At 36.1% G+C, this 15,668-nt stretch overlaps 1 protein-coding gene across 5 annotated transcripts in view; it reads right to left on the reverse strand.

Annotated features, from left to right (window-relative positions):
- Fancl (FA complementation group L) overlaps window positions 1–15,668 on the reverse strand; it is a 74,814-nt gene that overhangs the window by 27,496 nt on the left and 31,650 nt on the right. For all 5 annotated transcript variants that reach the window (XM_028895023.2, XM_037208921.1, XM_037208920.1 and 2 more), the window contains 2 exons: window positions 7,710–7,806; window positions 2,365–2,433 (listed from right to left, as the gene is read on the reverse strand). In XM_028895023.2, coding sequence (XP_028750856.1) covers window positions 2,365–2,433; window positions 7,710–7,806 — 166 coding nt within the window. The remainder of the gene's footprint in view (window positions 1–2,364; window positions 2,434–7,709; window positions 7,807–15,668) is intronic.

The following is a 15,668-nucleotide window of genomic DNA, read 5'->3' on the forward strand; positions in this document are numbered from 1 at the left end:
GCAAGCTGGCAGTGTTTAGTAACCTCAAAGAGGCATATTCCATGTAACAGTTATAGGAATGATCCATACAGAAACCCTCATACATATGCACTGGGAAGTACAAAGAAGGGTTGTATTGCAGGCTGATAATAAGAAACTAGATATATTTACCAATAGGGCAGTGAATAAATTAACCAATTGATGGAGATAAAAACATATAGCATAAATGAGTAAACTGACACACAGATGAGTATAGAGAAGTCAACTAAATGGTACTGATTTAAATACCTTACACTTCAAATATAGCATAAGATAGCAAGGATAGCGTACTTAGAATTGAAGGGAAAGAGAGTCCTGTTTAGAAAACTAAAGAGCATAGAAGAAATGAGGCCCAGAAGAGGGAGTAGGCCCAGTGTGGTTCCAAGAACATTTTATTTCTAAGAGAAAGGAGCACGCTAGATACACATCTAAAGCAAAGGTGACAAGATAACACCTGACCAGTGGGAGCTGTGGTTCAAAGGAGTCCTCATTTTTCTAGAACTGTAAGAAGTTAATATATTCTAAAATTTTAAAATATTACATTCCATTTACTACTAATTAATCCTGTTTGCTTGGAGCTATTACAAAAAGAAATTTCCAATAGTCAAGTCTACAGCTCTAATTGAATAATATTGCATTAGCTGCACACTCACAAGCCCAAGGCTCCAAGCTTGTGTAAAGCGAGAACACCAAAGTCCAGCAGTCCAAACTAGTTTTGGTGTCACACATACTCTTCATGACCTTTCAGGGAAACTTACACAGTACCCACAATAAAAAGAAAACTAAGAAACTCATCACAAGATAAATATTAAAGTGTGAATTCTACATAGCGTCTTGGAAAGAGTCATACAATTCAGATGCAGTGTTTTCTCATGACCTTAAAGACGTTTAACTAAAAGATGAGGCTTCCAGGGACAAATGAAAAAGATGTTTCTAAAGAAAAAAATAATGCAATCTGTAGGCAAATGAACTGTTGAAAAAAATATTATTTTTATAAATGTACAAGCTACAACCATTACCAAAAGAAAATTACAGACATTTTCCTTTTATTTTCTGTTTTATCAGTTTCCAATAGAGGAAATGGGATTTGCTGTTGTTGTTTATAAAGAAGAAAATGAAAAAAATAAATATGACTTAAAATATCTGATTAATTATTCAAACCCTCATATAAACCTAAGTCCTCTTAAGCATTAGAAAATTAACTTATGGGCAGGAGAGATGGCTCAGTGGGCAAAGCTTGCCACACAAGGCTGATAATCTGCGTTCAATTCCTGGAACTCACTTAAGGATGGAAAGAACCAACCCCACAGAGGTGTACTCTGATCTCCATATGTGCACTAGATAGAACACACAAATGCACACACACACATCAACATATACAATAATAATACATGCATTTAAAAAACCAAAGTATAACTATCCATGTATATTTCTAAACAGTCCAGAATAAAAACATGGATGGATTCACTTAGAAACGCTTGTAAACTGTCACTGTGACTTTGCTTTCACTTTCCAATCTATAGGCAGAGATGTTTTGTCCTAGGCACCATCAACTACCAAAATTGACCTGGTGCAAAGGAGGACCGTAAACAACCTCATCATGACACTGTCCTCCTTCAGTTTTTAAAGATATTTTACTACTAATATCACCTTCTAAGAATATATATATAAAACATCAGTTTATAACATGGTTATAAAGACATTGATCTCTATTGATGGACTGGGAAACTGAATTAGCCTAGGTAGAGTAAGCACAGATACAAGTCATAGTACAGTTTACATTCCATTCTTCACTTACGAAGGTTATATATGTCATCAATATTAACAATTTAACAATATACAAAAGTCCACAAACTTCCTGCTTATATTCACTGCTTTCTAAAGAGTTTTTTTAAGATTTAAATTTAACAAAACACTGTATATCAGTCGAGCTTCTACATGTTTGCCTAAAGTAATGAAATCTAGACAAGTGTATGTGCATGCTCATGTATATGTAGAGAAAATAGACATTCATTTTTTGGAAAATATGAATTATTGCAGGAGAGTTAACATAAATGGTTAAAAAACAAACAATTTAATAATTTTAGACTTTAAAATGATCATTCAACTAAAAAGAATATAATATTTAATTATTTAAAATAAACTTTATTGAGCCGGGTGTTGGTGGCGCACGCCTTTAATCCCAGCACTCGGGAGGCAGAGCCAGGCGGATCTCTGTGAGTTCGAGGCCAGCCTGGGCTACCAAGTGAGCTCCAGGAAAGGCGCAAAGCTACACAGAGAAACCCTGTCTCGAAAAACCAAAAAAAATAAAAAATAAAAAAAAATAAAATAAACTTTATTATTTACCTGTGGTGTCCAGGAAACAGAAAACGGAACAGGAAAGTCCACAACACAATCGGGAGGCTCCACAGGGTGCTGTGACAAAGCATGAAAACAGGTCACTCCTGTGTCTGCGTGACACCTGACATGAAGCACTTCAGAAAACTAGGGACATTAGGAAAGGCGTCATAGCTACAAACATACACACGGATGGAATACTTACGTAACATATATTAAATATGCACACGCACATGCTGTAATTGCACTATTATAATGACACCAGGGGTGATTAACAGCGCCCCCCCATGCTTAGGAGGTACAAGATGCAGTGAGGTGGGGGTTCCAACAAGTGCTGAGCAACCAGCAGCGATCTGAGTCAGGATCACTGCTGCTGGTGTGATCTGAGCAAGGACCAAAGCTGAAGGTCAAGTTTTTCTTTAAACAGAGATTAAACCAATTGTTATTTAATTCTTCCTGGTCATGAATTTAATCTCAATTAGCTCCAGTCACCAACTAACTAGACAATGTCACTAAATAATCAAGAAGCATACAACGATGACTATATGTAATTATTAATTGAAATATGACTTCCCATAATAGGCAACTACTCATATTAAGAAGAGGAAAAAATAAATAAAAACAAAAAGATAACAGAAATGATGAAACATCTTCTATTTTATTAGGGAAAAATAAAACTTACAGTTTTAAGCATAAAAAATTTTTAGATTGGTAAAACTACTAGAGAATTAATTACTTGGTTATATAAAAAGAAATGATAGTCATAAGAACAAATCAGGTTTCTAAGTTACCAAAGATAAAAAATAGCTTTTTTTTTTGAAATTAAATTTCTTATTAGAGAATTCTATTTCAAAATCAATTAAAATATAATTCTGAAATCTTCAAAGTCATTTATAATTAAAAATACTCATTACTTGCCATTAAAAAGCTAAATTCCTTAGAAGAGAATGAGTTTAAAAAGCTTCCTATAACAAACTATTACTAAGAAAGTAAAGTAAAGTTCCAGGCTTGACTTTCTAGTCTCTGATTTTTCATTACTTTATTGAGGAAGTCACAGGGACAGAAGGAGGAGGGGAAGGTGTGCTATAACATTTTTTAATAACTATATTTGAATTCAGTGTTTCCCAAAGAATTACCATTTTGCTCTCAAGGTAAGTTTGACTAGAATGAAGTGACTATCTATACATACTAATTAACTTTATCTGGTTATATAAAGCTAGTAACAAAATTAGCACAAATACATAGAAAAATGTTATAATGCTTAAATATGAAACAAGAAAAAGAAAACAAAAGATCAGGTTAAGAAAAATGGAGTATATTCAGGCAACTCAAAATATTCCAGGTTGTACTTCAGAGCAGGGGCTATAACCATGGGGGCAAAAACATGTACACATTTACTTTTTTTAAGTCATGTGAGTTGTCTCTGCACCTTTCACAACTGCCCCCATCCCTCCACTCTCTGGTTCCAGCTGTGTTACTTACCTCTTACAATCCTAGAGGAGGCATTTAACTTCTCAGGCTTACACATGTAACCATGACAGAACTTATAAAGTGTTATAAAGATCTATTCCCTCTAAATTATCAGAATTTGTTAAAAATATGCAGGGTAGCCAGATGGCTCAGTAGGAAAAGGGGCTTGCCACTAAGGCTGACACTGTAAGTTCAATCCAGAGAACCCACATGTGGAAGAAGAGAGCTGACTCCCGAAGGCTGTCCTTCCGCATGTGTACCATGGTGTACATACACTATAGAGTGATGATAGATGATATAGATATTAAAAAGTTTAAAAGATAAAATATGTACCCTCAAAACTTCCCTGGATCAGAAATAGAAAATTTGATTCTCTTTGGGTTGTTATTCATCACACCGGGATCTACCAATGGCCAGTGTCATTTCTAACTTAGAGTCATCAGTGTGGATAGTGTAAGAATATAAGGGAAGGCGTGGTATTCTGCATAAAGCCTCTGTGGCCCTGGATGTCCTCAAGTACACACATGGCTCATTACATTAAGAAGAGTAAAACCCTATATTTAACTAAGATTTAGTACAGTAAATACTAAGTAAAATGACATGGAGATCCATACCCAAAAGAGTTAAACAAATGAAGCCAACTGAATTGTTCATAACCCTGTGTATACAGGCAAGTCCTCTGTATCATCTGTGAGATGATGACACTTATAGTATGTATTTATAACTGTGTAAACACACCAGGCTCTAATGAATTAAACTGATCTGTATATAGTGGTTTTATTGCATATTTGATTTAAGTTCAATAAATACAAGGATGTAATATATATATGTATATATATTACTATTACTTACATGAAACACCAATTTGTTCAAATAAACTTCAGATAAATGAAGAGAATAAAAAAGCAACTTTATGTGTTTAGGGGTTTATTATGAATTATTAAAATATAAAGTTACATCAATATTAATTTTATTTTCCTTTTTGGGCTTTTGAGATAGGGTCTCACTCTGTAGGCCAGCCTACCACTGGATCTCAACTGACTGTATAGCCTGGGTTATCTTCAAACTTGGGACAATTTTTTTCCTCAACTTCTCAAGTGCTAGGATCACAGGAATGAACCACCATGTCTAAAATCATTTTCAAAATAGTTTCTGGACTACAGTAGCTAAATTACAGTGTGGAACTAAACACAATGTACCAACCCCACCCAGGCAAAGTTAGAATGGCTCTTAAGTTTTCAGGGTATATGCAATACCAATTTGCAGTAGTTATAAAAACTATATTGTTATTTTTGCTTGTTTTGATGGTGCTGGGCATGGAATCCATGGTCTTGGGTAAGGCAGTTAGTTAATCAACTGATCTAGAGCTCCAGCCTGAAAACTTTTATTTTGGAAATCATATCGACAACAATACTCTGCATATAAGAATGGGGCAAAGTGACATACATGTATAGCCCTGGTACCCAGAAGGCAGAAGCATAGTCACCACAAGCTGGAGGCTAGTCGGGTCTACACAGCAGCTTCTACGCAGCAGCTTCCAGGTTAACTGGGATTATACAGTGAGACTCTGACTCAAAAATTTTTTTCAAGTGTAAGTTTTAATAATTTCTCAGTTTAATAATTCTGTAAATCTCTTTTGAAGCAAGCCAAATGATAAATTTCCAAGGAATTATATGCCATTAAGCACATATATTTGTTGTAATAGTTTTTAGATTCTACAGTCTATTACTCCACAACACATTTTAACCAAGTCCTAATCTGCTCTGACCAAGAAGGCTGCCCCCAAGTAAACACACACAAACCACAAAGCCCAAGTTCTCAGCCTCTAACACACAGAGTTGTTTTTACAGGATTTATTTATTTTTAACAGGAGTTGGCTAGCCCAAATCAGTATTGTGTTCACTGTGGTTGGGGATGGTGAGGAGGGTGTAGAATTGGAAGAGTATGTGTTCAAGAATAAAAACAAAACAAAACAAAATGTATGTCTTTAATATATGTCAAGTCAAGAAACAAAGGTTTGTATATGTAAAAAAAAAAAAAAAAAACCACTCTTTAAGGTTTGTTTCAAAAAAATCATAGTTTGGGTTAAAATACTATATTCTACAATCTTACCAAATAGCTTTAGTGATTAATGTTTCCTAACTGATATCCCTAGGCCTAAATACTGAGTGGGGAAGAAAGAGAAGGGAAGATGGAGAGATCACATACTGAAGACAATCTTGGCATATCTATAAATCTAAATTAAATAGACAAGTCTAATAAAGACCACCAACATAAGATTAAGACCCTATGTCTTTTTCAAATACAACCCCCCTCTCCTCCCATCTCAAATAAAGTTTTGTTTTTTTCTCTGCCAGTGTCTGTCTGTAGTAAATACTGTGAAACTATAGCTGTAAAACAGACACAGAAAAATATTTTTAGAGAAAAAGCTCATCTACATTGTAAGCTATAGGCATAATGGAACATACTAATGTCCACATCACCATTTGCAATATCACCAATTATGTTAGTATTATATAGATCAAAAAAAAAAAAAACCTTTTCTACACTGAACCCCACAATACCTAAAATTAATAAACAATAAAGGAAGTCTCTGAACATAGAAGGCAGTGTGGACACAAGCAGTGTCTACTTAGCAAGCACACGAGCTTTCACCCTGAGGACAGATGTATTAAAATCATGGGCTCCGACCGTCCCAGCGGCAAAGCAAGTCTCCTCAGTGTATAGGATCTAAACAGTGATGTGAGTGAAGAGGAAGAACCACTGTTGCTGGCTAAATGTGACCTTTTGTTAAGGATAAAAGATGATTTCTTCCACTTTTTTAGAAGCATACCTTTAAAAACTTAAAAATAAAATTATTTTAATGAAACAAACCTCTAACTCATTTTAAAATTAATTAGATTCATATCCAACTAATTTGTTGATGTGTCTTAAAACTGTACCTAAATGTTCTGTGTGTGCAGGAGAAGTGAGTCGCTGCTGAAGTTGTCTCCACACAACTTTTCTGTGCCACCCAATACAGCTTTATATGTTTGTTTATTTTCTCTTTTGAAAACCTTAAATGCCAGACTCATTTTTAAAAAGGACAAATACAATTGATCTTTTCATCACTACAATCTTCTGAAATAGAATTGATTGATGACTACTAGAAACAATAAAAATCTGAATGTCCTGGTTTCCTTGAAATTTCAATGTTTCCCCAATTGTTACTAAGGGAATGATTAATATGTTGAGGTTTCATATTTATTTCTTAAAATTCCCAATCTAGAACTGAAACATAAAGATGAAACAAAAACATAAAACAAATGTTTTGTGACTGTTTATAGATCACTAGCATACACAAGCTTATAAAGCCATAACCTTTCTAAATTCTTAGAATATATACACCCAAAAACTTTAGCCAAAATAAATAATAAACTGTGCATGCATGTGTATGTGCTGTGTGTGTATGTGTGTGTGCATGTGTGTGTGCATGTGTGTGTGTGTGTTAGGGGTTTGGGTGAGGAAAGAGATAAGAACTACAAAAAACTCACAGAAGCAGAGGTAAGAGACTTTCTCAGAAGAAGTTTATTAGGACAGGGGACTCATCACTCTTTCTTTTTTAAACAGGAAATTACAACACTAATGTCATGGTGCTTGAGGGGGCTGTTGACTCTTTTATTTCTTGATTATAATGTCTGCATTTTGATGAAATTTGGAATAAATTTGTGACAGGAAATTATATCTAGACTTTTGGAAACTGGATGAATAAATTCCTTAAGGCTTTCTAAAATTAATTTTTAAAATCACCCATGTCATTTAAAAAATAACCAGGACTTCTAAACACTGAACATCCAGAGTTCATTTCTCAAAGTATTTCCTGACCATAATAACAAGGCACGTACCTTCGCCTTCAGCTTGACCGTGATCACATGCTTTCTACCAGAAGCATCGTGTGCTTTTAACTTGACGGTACTGAAGGAAGTATCCACACACACAAGTCTGGTGAGCAGAAGAGAATAAAAAATGATCACACAGAGGTGGGCTATGGGGTGCAGGGGAGGGTACCATTCCTTCTACTACATGGAGGAAATTAATCAGGAATTTCTGCATGCCAGCATCTCCTCCTGCTATAGATTTACTGCAGTTAATACAGCAGCCCAGCGCTTAATGCAGCCATAGATCTCAGGATTATTTACAATGTGTGTCAAGGCTCATGCTGTGGTCAGTGAGCACTATGTTTCGCTTTTCCATCACTGGAACCTTTGGCACACACAGCATGTTTCTGTCAGCATCTACTTATGTACACATTAAACTTCCTGTCAAATTCTTTGATCCATTTCTGTAGTTTCATACAGTATGAGGTTTTTATGCATCCTTTATTTGTTTTACTCCTCAATGAACTTCTCCTTTGTTATCAGTAATGTTACTGTACAACAATCTGGCTGATATTAGTTCATACACTCAGATTAAACGTATGGAAAATGCTGTATAAGCACAGGTATGGACTGGTCTCTTAGTAATAAATTTCCTTTTTGCACAAAATATAGCTTCTGACACTTAACCCAGGCATGATTCAAGATGAATAATATTTTAAACACATAGCTCAAACTCGGTTGTTTTGGTTTGAATTGCTCTAAATGCATGAATTCTCTACAATGAAAACCAATATCCTTTGAAATACATCATTCTGTAAAAATGCAGTCCCTTGAGTAGCACAGCTACTCCAGAGTGGCTCAAAGTAGGCAGTGTGTTCACTAGAGTACCTGGAGTGTAGATGGTACTGAACATTTTTACAATACTATTTTCTTTAAAGGCACAAAGTGGGCTGAGACCGTTGTACAGCTCATCGCCCAGACAGATGCTGAGAACCAACATTAGCCTCTATCCAACCTCAACATCACTATAATTCATTTGGTTACAGACCAGGAACAAAGGCAAAATGGTTCAATTAAAGAAAACATTGGACAACGAAGCTGTGGAACACTAATGAAAACCAGACAGGAATCCGAAGAGCATGTATGTGTTCAATAATGGATTAAAATGGAAAACCAAACTATCCAGAGTAGAAGTTCTTTCTAATTAGTAAAAAGTCTAAAGTCTTAGAAAACAAATGAAAGTAAAACTATGGTAGAAAACACATTTATGTACATACATGGTTATTTTTTTTCCACTGATATCTATAAAATCCTATTATACTTCTCACACCAAAACAGTATAAGCATTTGTCTCCATCCCCTTTTCATGGGTTCAGATACACGTGCATCTGACTGAAAACTTCTTCAGATCCAAAACAAGAAAGGCATGTGCATTTATTTGTCTTTCTTCTTTTTATAAACATTACATGTATTTACAAATACAGGGATTTTTAAAGTAAGAACTGCAGTTTCAAAATTAACAAAAATCAGCATGGACTGAAGCAAAAGCATAGAAACTTTTATAAAGGGGCAGCTTCCAAAGCACTGGCTGAAAGCGGGGTAAAGGGGGCGGGCTCCGAGATGGGTGACAGTCAGCCAAGGAAAGATCTGTAAAACAGAGCAGGGTTACACACTGGCCGAAAATAACACAAGAAATCAAAACGGAAGATGAAGTTTTCTAAATAATAACACATGGAAACCTTAAAAGGTTCTGCTAGTAACTTTACAGTGAAAAAGTTTTATGTAATCATAAAACCAAAACTGTTTACTTATAACATTTAGAATCTAGCTAGACAAAAAAAAGAATGGTAGCTACAGACACTGATGTAAACCCGCCTAACAATTGCAATTTAAAAGGAAGAGGTGACAACTCTGGGAAGCACAAAAAAGAAAACATCAAGAGTGAAGATTAGTAACAATGAAATCTATAATTGTTATATCTATATGTGAGAGCTACATATCGAACTGAGTGAACATGAACAGGATTTAAAACATTAAACCTAATGTTGTTATTTTAATCTCTTGAAATACTGGACTTAGTTTGACCAACAATTTAAACTGTTAGTTTCTTTTCCTTAACCATTTAGATGCATTTAACTGGTACTAACATCAACAGGGCAGCCCACATCAAAGCCCAGACTGAGAGGGATGTAGGAATTTACTTTTTCAAAACTTTAAAGGTTCCATTTTGACTGTTCAGCACTAACTACATCACTCCTAGACTACCCCAAACTCCTGCTTTGTTCACTTTCGTCACTTCATTTCTCTTTATAATCAATCCATGCTGTCTTCTGTGTCAACATCTACCCTTTCTTTAAAATCCTATCAACCCCTTGCTCATCCCCATGCCCTGCAGTCTCTGACCCTGCAGTGGAAATCCTGTAGTCTATCCAACAGCCTCATCTTTTCATGTGAGTAACTGACCTACTGCACCTCACCTCATCCTCCAGGTTTAACATTCTTTCTCCACTCTGGGCTTGGAACACTCATCTCTCCTCAAGAACTTGGCAACATGCTCACAAACTGAACACTTCAGCCTCATCTTAGTTCACACTGATTCACACCTTTTCACTTGGGTTCTAGCTTGCCAGTCAAATAAGCTTCTCCTGTATTAAATGTGTAGTTTTCTGTTTCTATGAATGTGAAAATGCAGCATGTATGCATGAACATGCAGGAGCCACTGTGAGACTGGCTAGTTATGTACTGATTTGGGTACCAGTTTTAACAGCTGGATGCAAATGCTGTTCAAGTTAAATACTACGGATATATTCCAATCTTAAAAAAAATTCACTACTGTTATTTCAACACTTTGAACAAATTAGCAGGGTATTTAGAATGAAATCACACTGACATTTTGTTTTATTAATCTTTATTTTATTAATATTTTTATTTCTTACCTGTTTTAAAACAGGTTATTATGCATTGTAACTAAATCATTACCCTAATTAAGTACTATAAAACTCATATATAAAGTCTAACATTATTGGATGACTAGTATAGCAGCATTAGCTTATGTCTACTTTACAAAAGAACAGTGTAATGTCCTGGTTAGTTTTTTTCTTTTCTCTTCTTTCTTTCTTTTCTTCTTTGTCATCTGGGAAGAGTGAACTTCAGTTTAAAAAGGTCTCCAGATTGGTCCACAGGCAATACTTATTTGATTAAGGACTGAAGTTGGATGGCCCAGCCCACCGTGGGCAGTGCCATTCCTGAGTACAACAGCTCTCTACCTGTGGGTCGTGGCACCTTTGGGGTTCTAATGAGCCCTCCACAGGCATCATATCCCCTAAGACCATTGGGGAATGCAGCGAGCCTTGATCCAACGGGTCTAATGACCTGGGATGGGTATGTGAAGTCAGCGCAGAGAAGAAACTGTGACCACCTATTTCCAACAAGTGGCCCCTGATACCCTGGGCCATTGTTATTTATACAATTTCAATGGTTTGCATGAACAGTTTTACAATCAAATTGATTTCCTTAAGTCTCTAAAAATGGTTACAATAATTGCCAGTTTGTTCCTTTACTTCATTCTCCTTCCGTCCCCGAACTTTCCTACAGGGAGCCATTACCGATTTGGCCCACAGCTCTAACGTCAGGAGCATAAGCAGTGTTGTAGGCGATGAAGAAGTTTTCTAACTAGGCACACCCACAGGTGGACCAGTGTGCCCAGCTGGCAGCGTCTGCGGCTACAGCGGCATGGAGAGTGAAAAAGTTTTTCCTCTAGTGGTTAACATTTACATCTGGCAAGGTCTAAGTTCTCACAATCAACTCACCAGCCAAAGCTAGATCAATTCGTTCCTCACTCTGCACTACTCTGTCTCCCATTGGGTATATACCAGGTTTTCTCTATCATCCTGCAAGCAACCTAACTTAGAAGCCTACACTGAATAGTTGCTCTGTTTATCCTTTGTTCTCATGTCTCCTTCCTCTCAACTTCCTACATTATTGGCACAGTTATTAGAAATAAGGGCACTGGGGGCTTCTATGATTCTGCTTTGTTTCCTGTTCCTAGACTGTTCCCATTAAACTCTTGATATCATCTATTTATTTGTATTTCTCCAAGACTCTTGTGGTTAAAACCATTCTCTCCAGAAGTTATGCAAATTTGTAATATTATCATGAACTATTGTGACTCTTTCAGACTAGTCACAGGGTGCACTGGAAAGGCAGCATCCTGATCTTAGGAAGCCTGAATTCATGGTCACACTTGAAACATCATTTAGTGACTGAATCAGATCCACTGTATATTTTTAACAACCTCCCCTTTGGCTCACCGAGAGGAGAGTCATCAGGGGAAAGTTTTCCTTTTGTAACAGGTATTTTATCCATGACTGAGAAAGTGAAACTGACAGCAGTCAGCAATGTGGCCAGCACAGTGAAAGCAATGAGGGCAGGCAGCACATACACTCCTGTGGTCATGCCCGGAATCACGCATTGAACTGTTCACAGGCTTTGCCAAAATGGGTCAGGGTCTCTAGGGCCTTGTCACAAGGAGAGCTTATTTGTGCTATTCTTAGGCCTTGTTCCCTAAAGAAGCTGCATGGCTCCCGCCAGGGAAACACAAGTATTTATTTTACAATTCAGAACAGGAAATTACAGTTATGAAATAGCAACAAAAGTAATTTTATGGTTGGGGGTCACCACAACATGAGAAACTGTTAAAGGGTCACAGCATTAGGAAGGTTGAGAACCACTGCCTGATCAGGTGGTCCTGGTTTACATAGGAAAACCAGGCTTGGCAAACCAGTTAGCAGCATTCCTCAATGGTTTCTGCTTCAATTCTTACTCTGACTTCCCTTCATGATGGACTACAAACTGTAAGCTGAAATAAACCCTTTCTTCCCCAAGTTACTTTTGACCATGGGGTTTTGTCACAGCCAAACTACAACACATAACATGTTTCCTTTTTTTGCTTTATTAGAAGGCATTATTAGTTTTATCTGAAGCATGAATGAAATGTGGCTAAGAGACATTCAGTTATTTGCCTGTGGTTACACAGGTGATAAGCAATAATAAAAGCTCTGCTCTAATTATTAAGACTAAATTGTGTTAATAAATGTGTATTTCCATTTCTTCCAATGCTATAATTCTTTGAAATGCATTAGGAATTATAGAAATACCATGATTAACCAGTTTCCAAGATTATGCGCTTAAACTACAAAGCCTAACAACACATACTGGTAATTACTCAGTAGCACATCACATTATGACCTAGCTCTTTCTGAAGATAAAATTCAAAAGGCCAAGCCACAGAATTGTACTCACTCTAAATGACGACATGCTGTTGAGAAAGAGCATTCATCAGCTCACATCTCGAAGAACTGTTTAATCTGTGAATTATCTATGGACATGTGATTGTTAAAATAAATATGCTATCTGATAAAAGGTGACTCTACATTCCTCCCAACCTTCAATGTTTTTGATCCTCAAGTGATAAGACTAAGACATTAGGATGGTTCTAGATAAAGTGGATTACATGACCTAACTCTCTACAAAGTATTTGGTGCTTTCAAGGCTAAGATACTCAACACCACAAAGACAATCCCCAAACTCACACTGTGAACATTTTAATGAGCCATTCTGGGAAGGATCATAAGCTGAAGTTAACCGAAACTCATCTTGGGTCAGGTGTCACTTACTGTCATGAGCCAGTGAACCACCAAAACTAACCCAGAACTGTTACCACATCCATTTGCCACACGAAGAAGCTGCTGTTGACAATGTTTTAGGGAAGTTGAAATGAGTATGGATATGTAAACAAGACTGGTCAAACTTACAGTTGGCAACTTATTCTCAATCTCACCTCAGTAAAGAAGGAAAAGCTAAGTTCCATCATATCTTTCAATTTTTTTTTCCTTTCCATTTAAAATATTCTTAAGTCCGGATCCTATGTGATCCATTAGAAGTGTCCATTAGAGCTGAATGTGGTGGTTCACGTCTATAATTCCAACACTTAGGAGGCTGAGGCGGGTGGACTGACTCCATGGTCAAGGCTACTTCCTTACATAGCATTTAAGACCATGTTTTTAAAAATTAAAAACATAAACAAACAAAAAACCAGAAATGCCAACTATTTAATTGAAAGGCAAAGTAAGGTGTATATTACCCATGAAAATATCTTCTCTTATTATCAGATTTCAGACTGGCTAATCTATAAGATTATTTATTCAAATATATAGAAAATACAGTTATTTTAACATAGTATCAAAATCATTACATTTCTAAAAATGTATTTAAATCATACAAATTACTGTGTGTATCAGTTCAAAGGATATTTTAAATTACAGTTGACTCAGGAAAGGCCTCAGAAGATGGCAATCTGACAGGGGCCGGCACAATCAGGCCTCAGTCTGCAGGACCTAGCCTGATTTTATCACATCCTAGTAGACCACACCTAAGAATTATAAAAGTACAGGTCATGGGTTTTCTTACTTCATTGGACAGTGCCGGATAAATGCTGACAAAAATCTCACTCCATGTTTCTTACATCTCCATTCACACAGTATCTCCTCTGCTAAGAAATTTTTCACAAGCAGCAATATCTGTGCTCTGAGTCGCTCACTTATCCTGGTCCCTACAGCTAAATCGTAATCTTTTACAATCTAAGCAAAAGAATTGTAAAAGTGTCTTTAAGGATGCAGTAGTTTTGCTAACAGACATTTTACTCATGGTAAGGTACCCTCAGTGTGTGTCTATCTATAGACCTAGGGGGAGCTTCATTAAGGAGTTCCATATCAAAGGTGTCTTGTGACACAGTTCCAAGCAACAGTATCCTCAACATGTCTAAATTGAATTTATACATTCATATGTACATTGTATTAAAGTATTTATCTTGGGATTCATTCTGAGAATTAAATAATATAAAAAGCACACAACAGAAACAGGTAGTCTTCTAATGTAGTAACTTTAGTCTAAAGATACATAATTATTACCTAATGAATGGTATATGCCAAAAGAATTCACATCCTTCCATCTCTCATCCAAGTTGGAAATCTAGTCCCTTTTCACCATATCAGAATAATGTGTACAATTCAAAGGAAAAGTCAACATTTCCAATGTATCCCTTAAAACACTTATTCCATAAAAGACTTCACATATTGTACTATTTCTTTTATAACTTTACTGCTAATGGCTCTCACAAAATGCTGCAATTATACTCTACAGTACTTATCACAGTGGTAATTAAGTGCTACTGTAATCATCTAGTTGAAGTCTGACTCTTCTACTAGATGTTAAGTTCCATGTGGCATTTTAAACCGCCTATGTATCTTCATTGCTTTAAATCATATTAAACATATAATAGCTGGATGAGAGAAAAACTGAATGATTCAAAATTCCCATTTCCTATCATCAATGTTTCAGTGTAAGATTTCTTTCAATCATGTCAGATCCATTTGGAAATCTGCTTTAAACATATTTTATCAAGAGAACAGGAATAAAAAATAAAATGATTGTCTCTACCAATGCCAAGCCTTCCCTATATTCCCAACACAAAGAACATAACATGGAAGCATCTGAAAATGAACTTAATTCTCTCTTTTCTGACCATTTATATCTAAAGAATGATTGACTCTAGGGCACCAATGGCCCAAGTCATCTTCATGACCTCTGTTGGAACTGCTACTATCACATCTCGATATTAGTTTTCATTCTTTTCTGTGCCCCATTATTATGGAATACAAATCCTCTGAGGAATAGAGTCTTAACATACCTAAAGCCTGATTTGATGAAAAAACATTAAGTAGTCTTTAATATCATCAGAACAGAGCATTAAAAGCTAGATGCAAAATCCATTTCTGACTAAAATGGAGTAACACACTATGGACCAAAACTTCTCTAACAACTCAATTAAGTAGCCTTATAAAAGGGGAGAGGGGGTGGGGGTGGGGCATCAAAGACCTGCTAAGGAAGCCAGGATTTGAAGACTGTACTGCACAACAACAACAACAA

This window comes from Peromyscus leucopus, chromosome 10 (genome assembly GCF_004664715.2).
Source record: "Peromyscus leucopus breed LL Stock chromosome 10, UCI_PerLeu_2.1, whole genome shotgun sequence".
NCBI lineage: Eukaryota > Metazoa > Chordata > Mammalia > Rodentia > Cricetidae > Peromyscus > Peromyscus leucopus.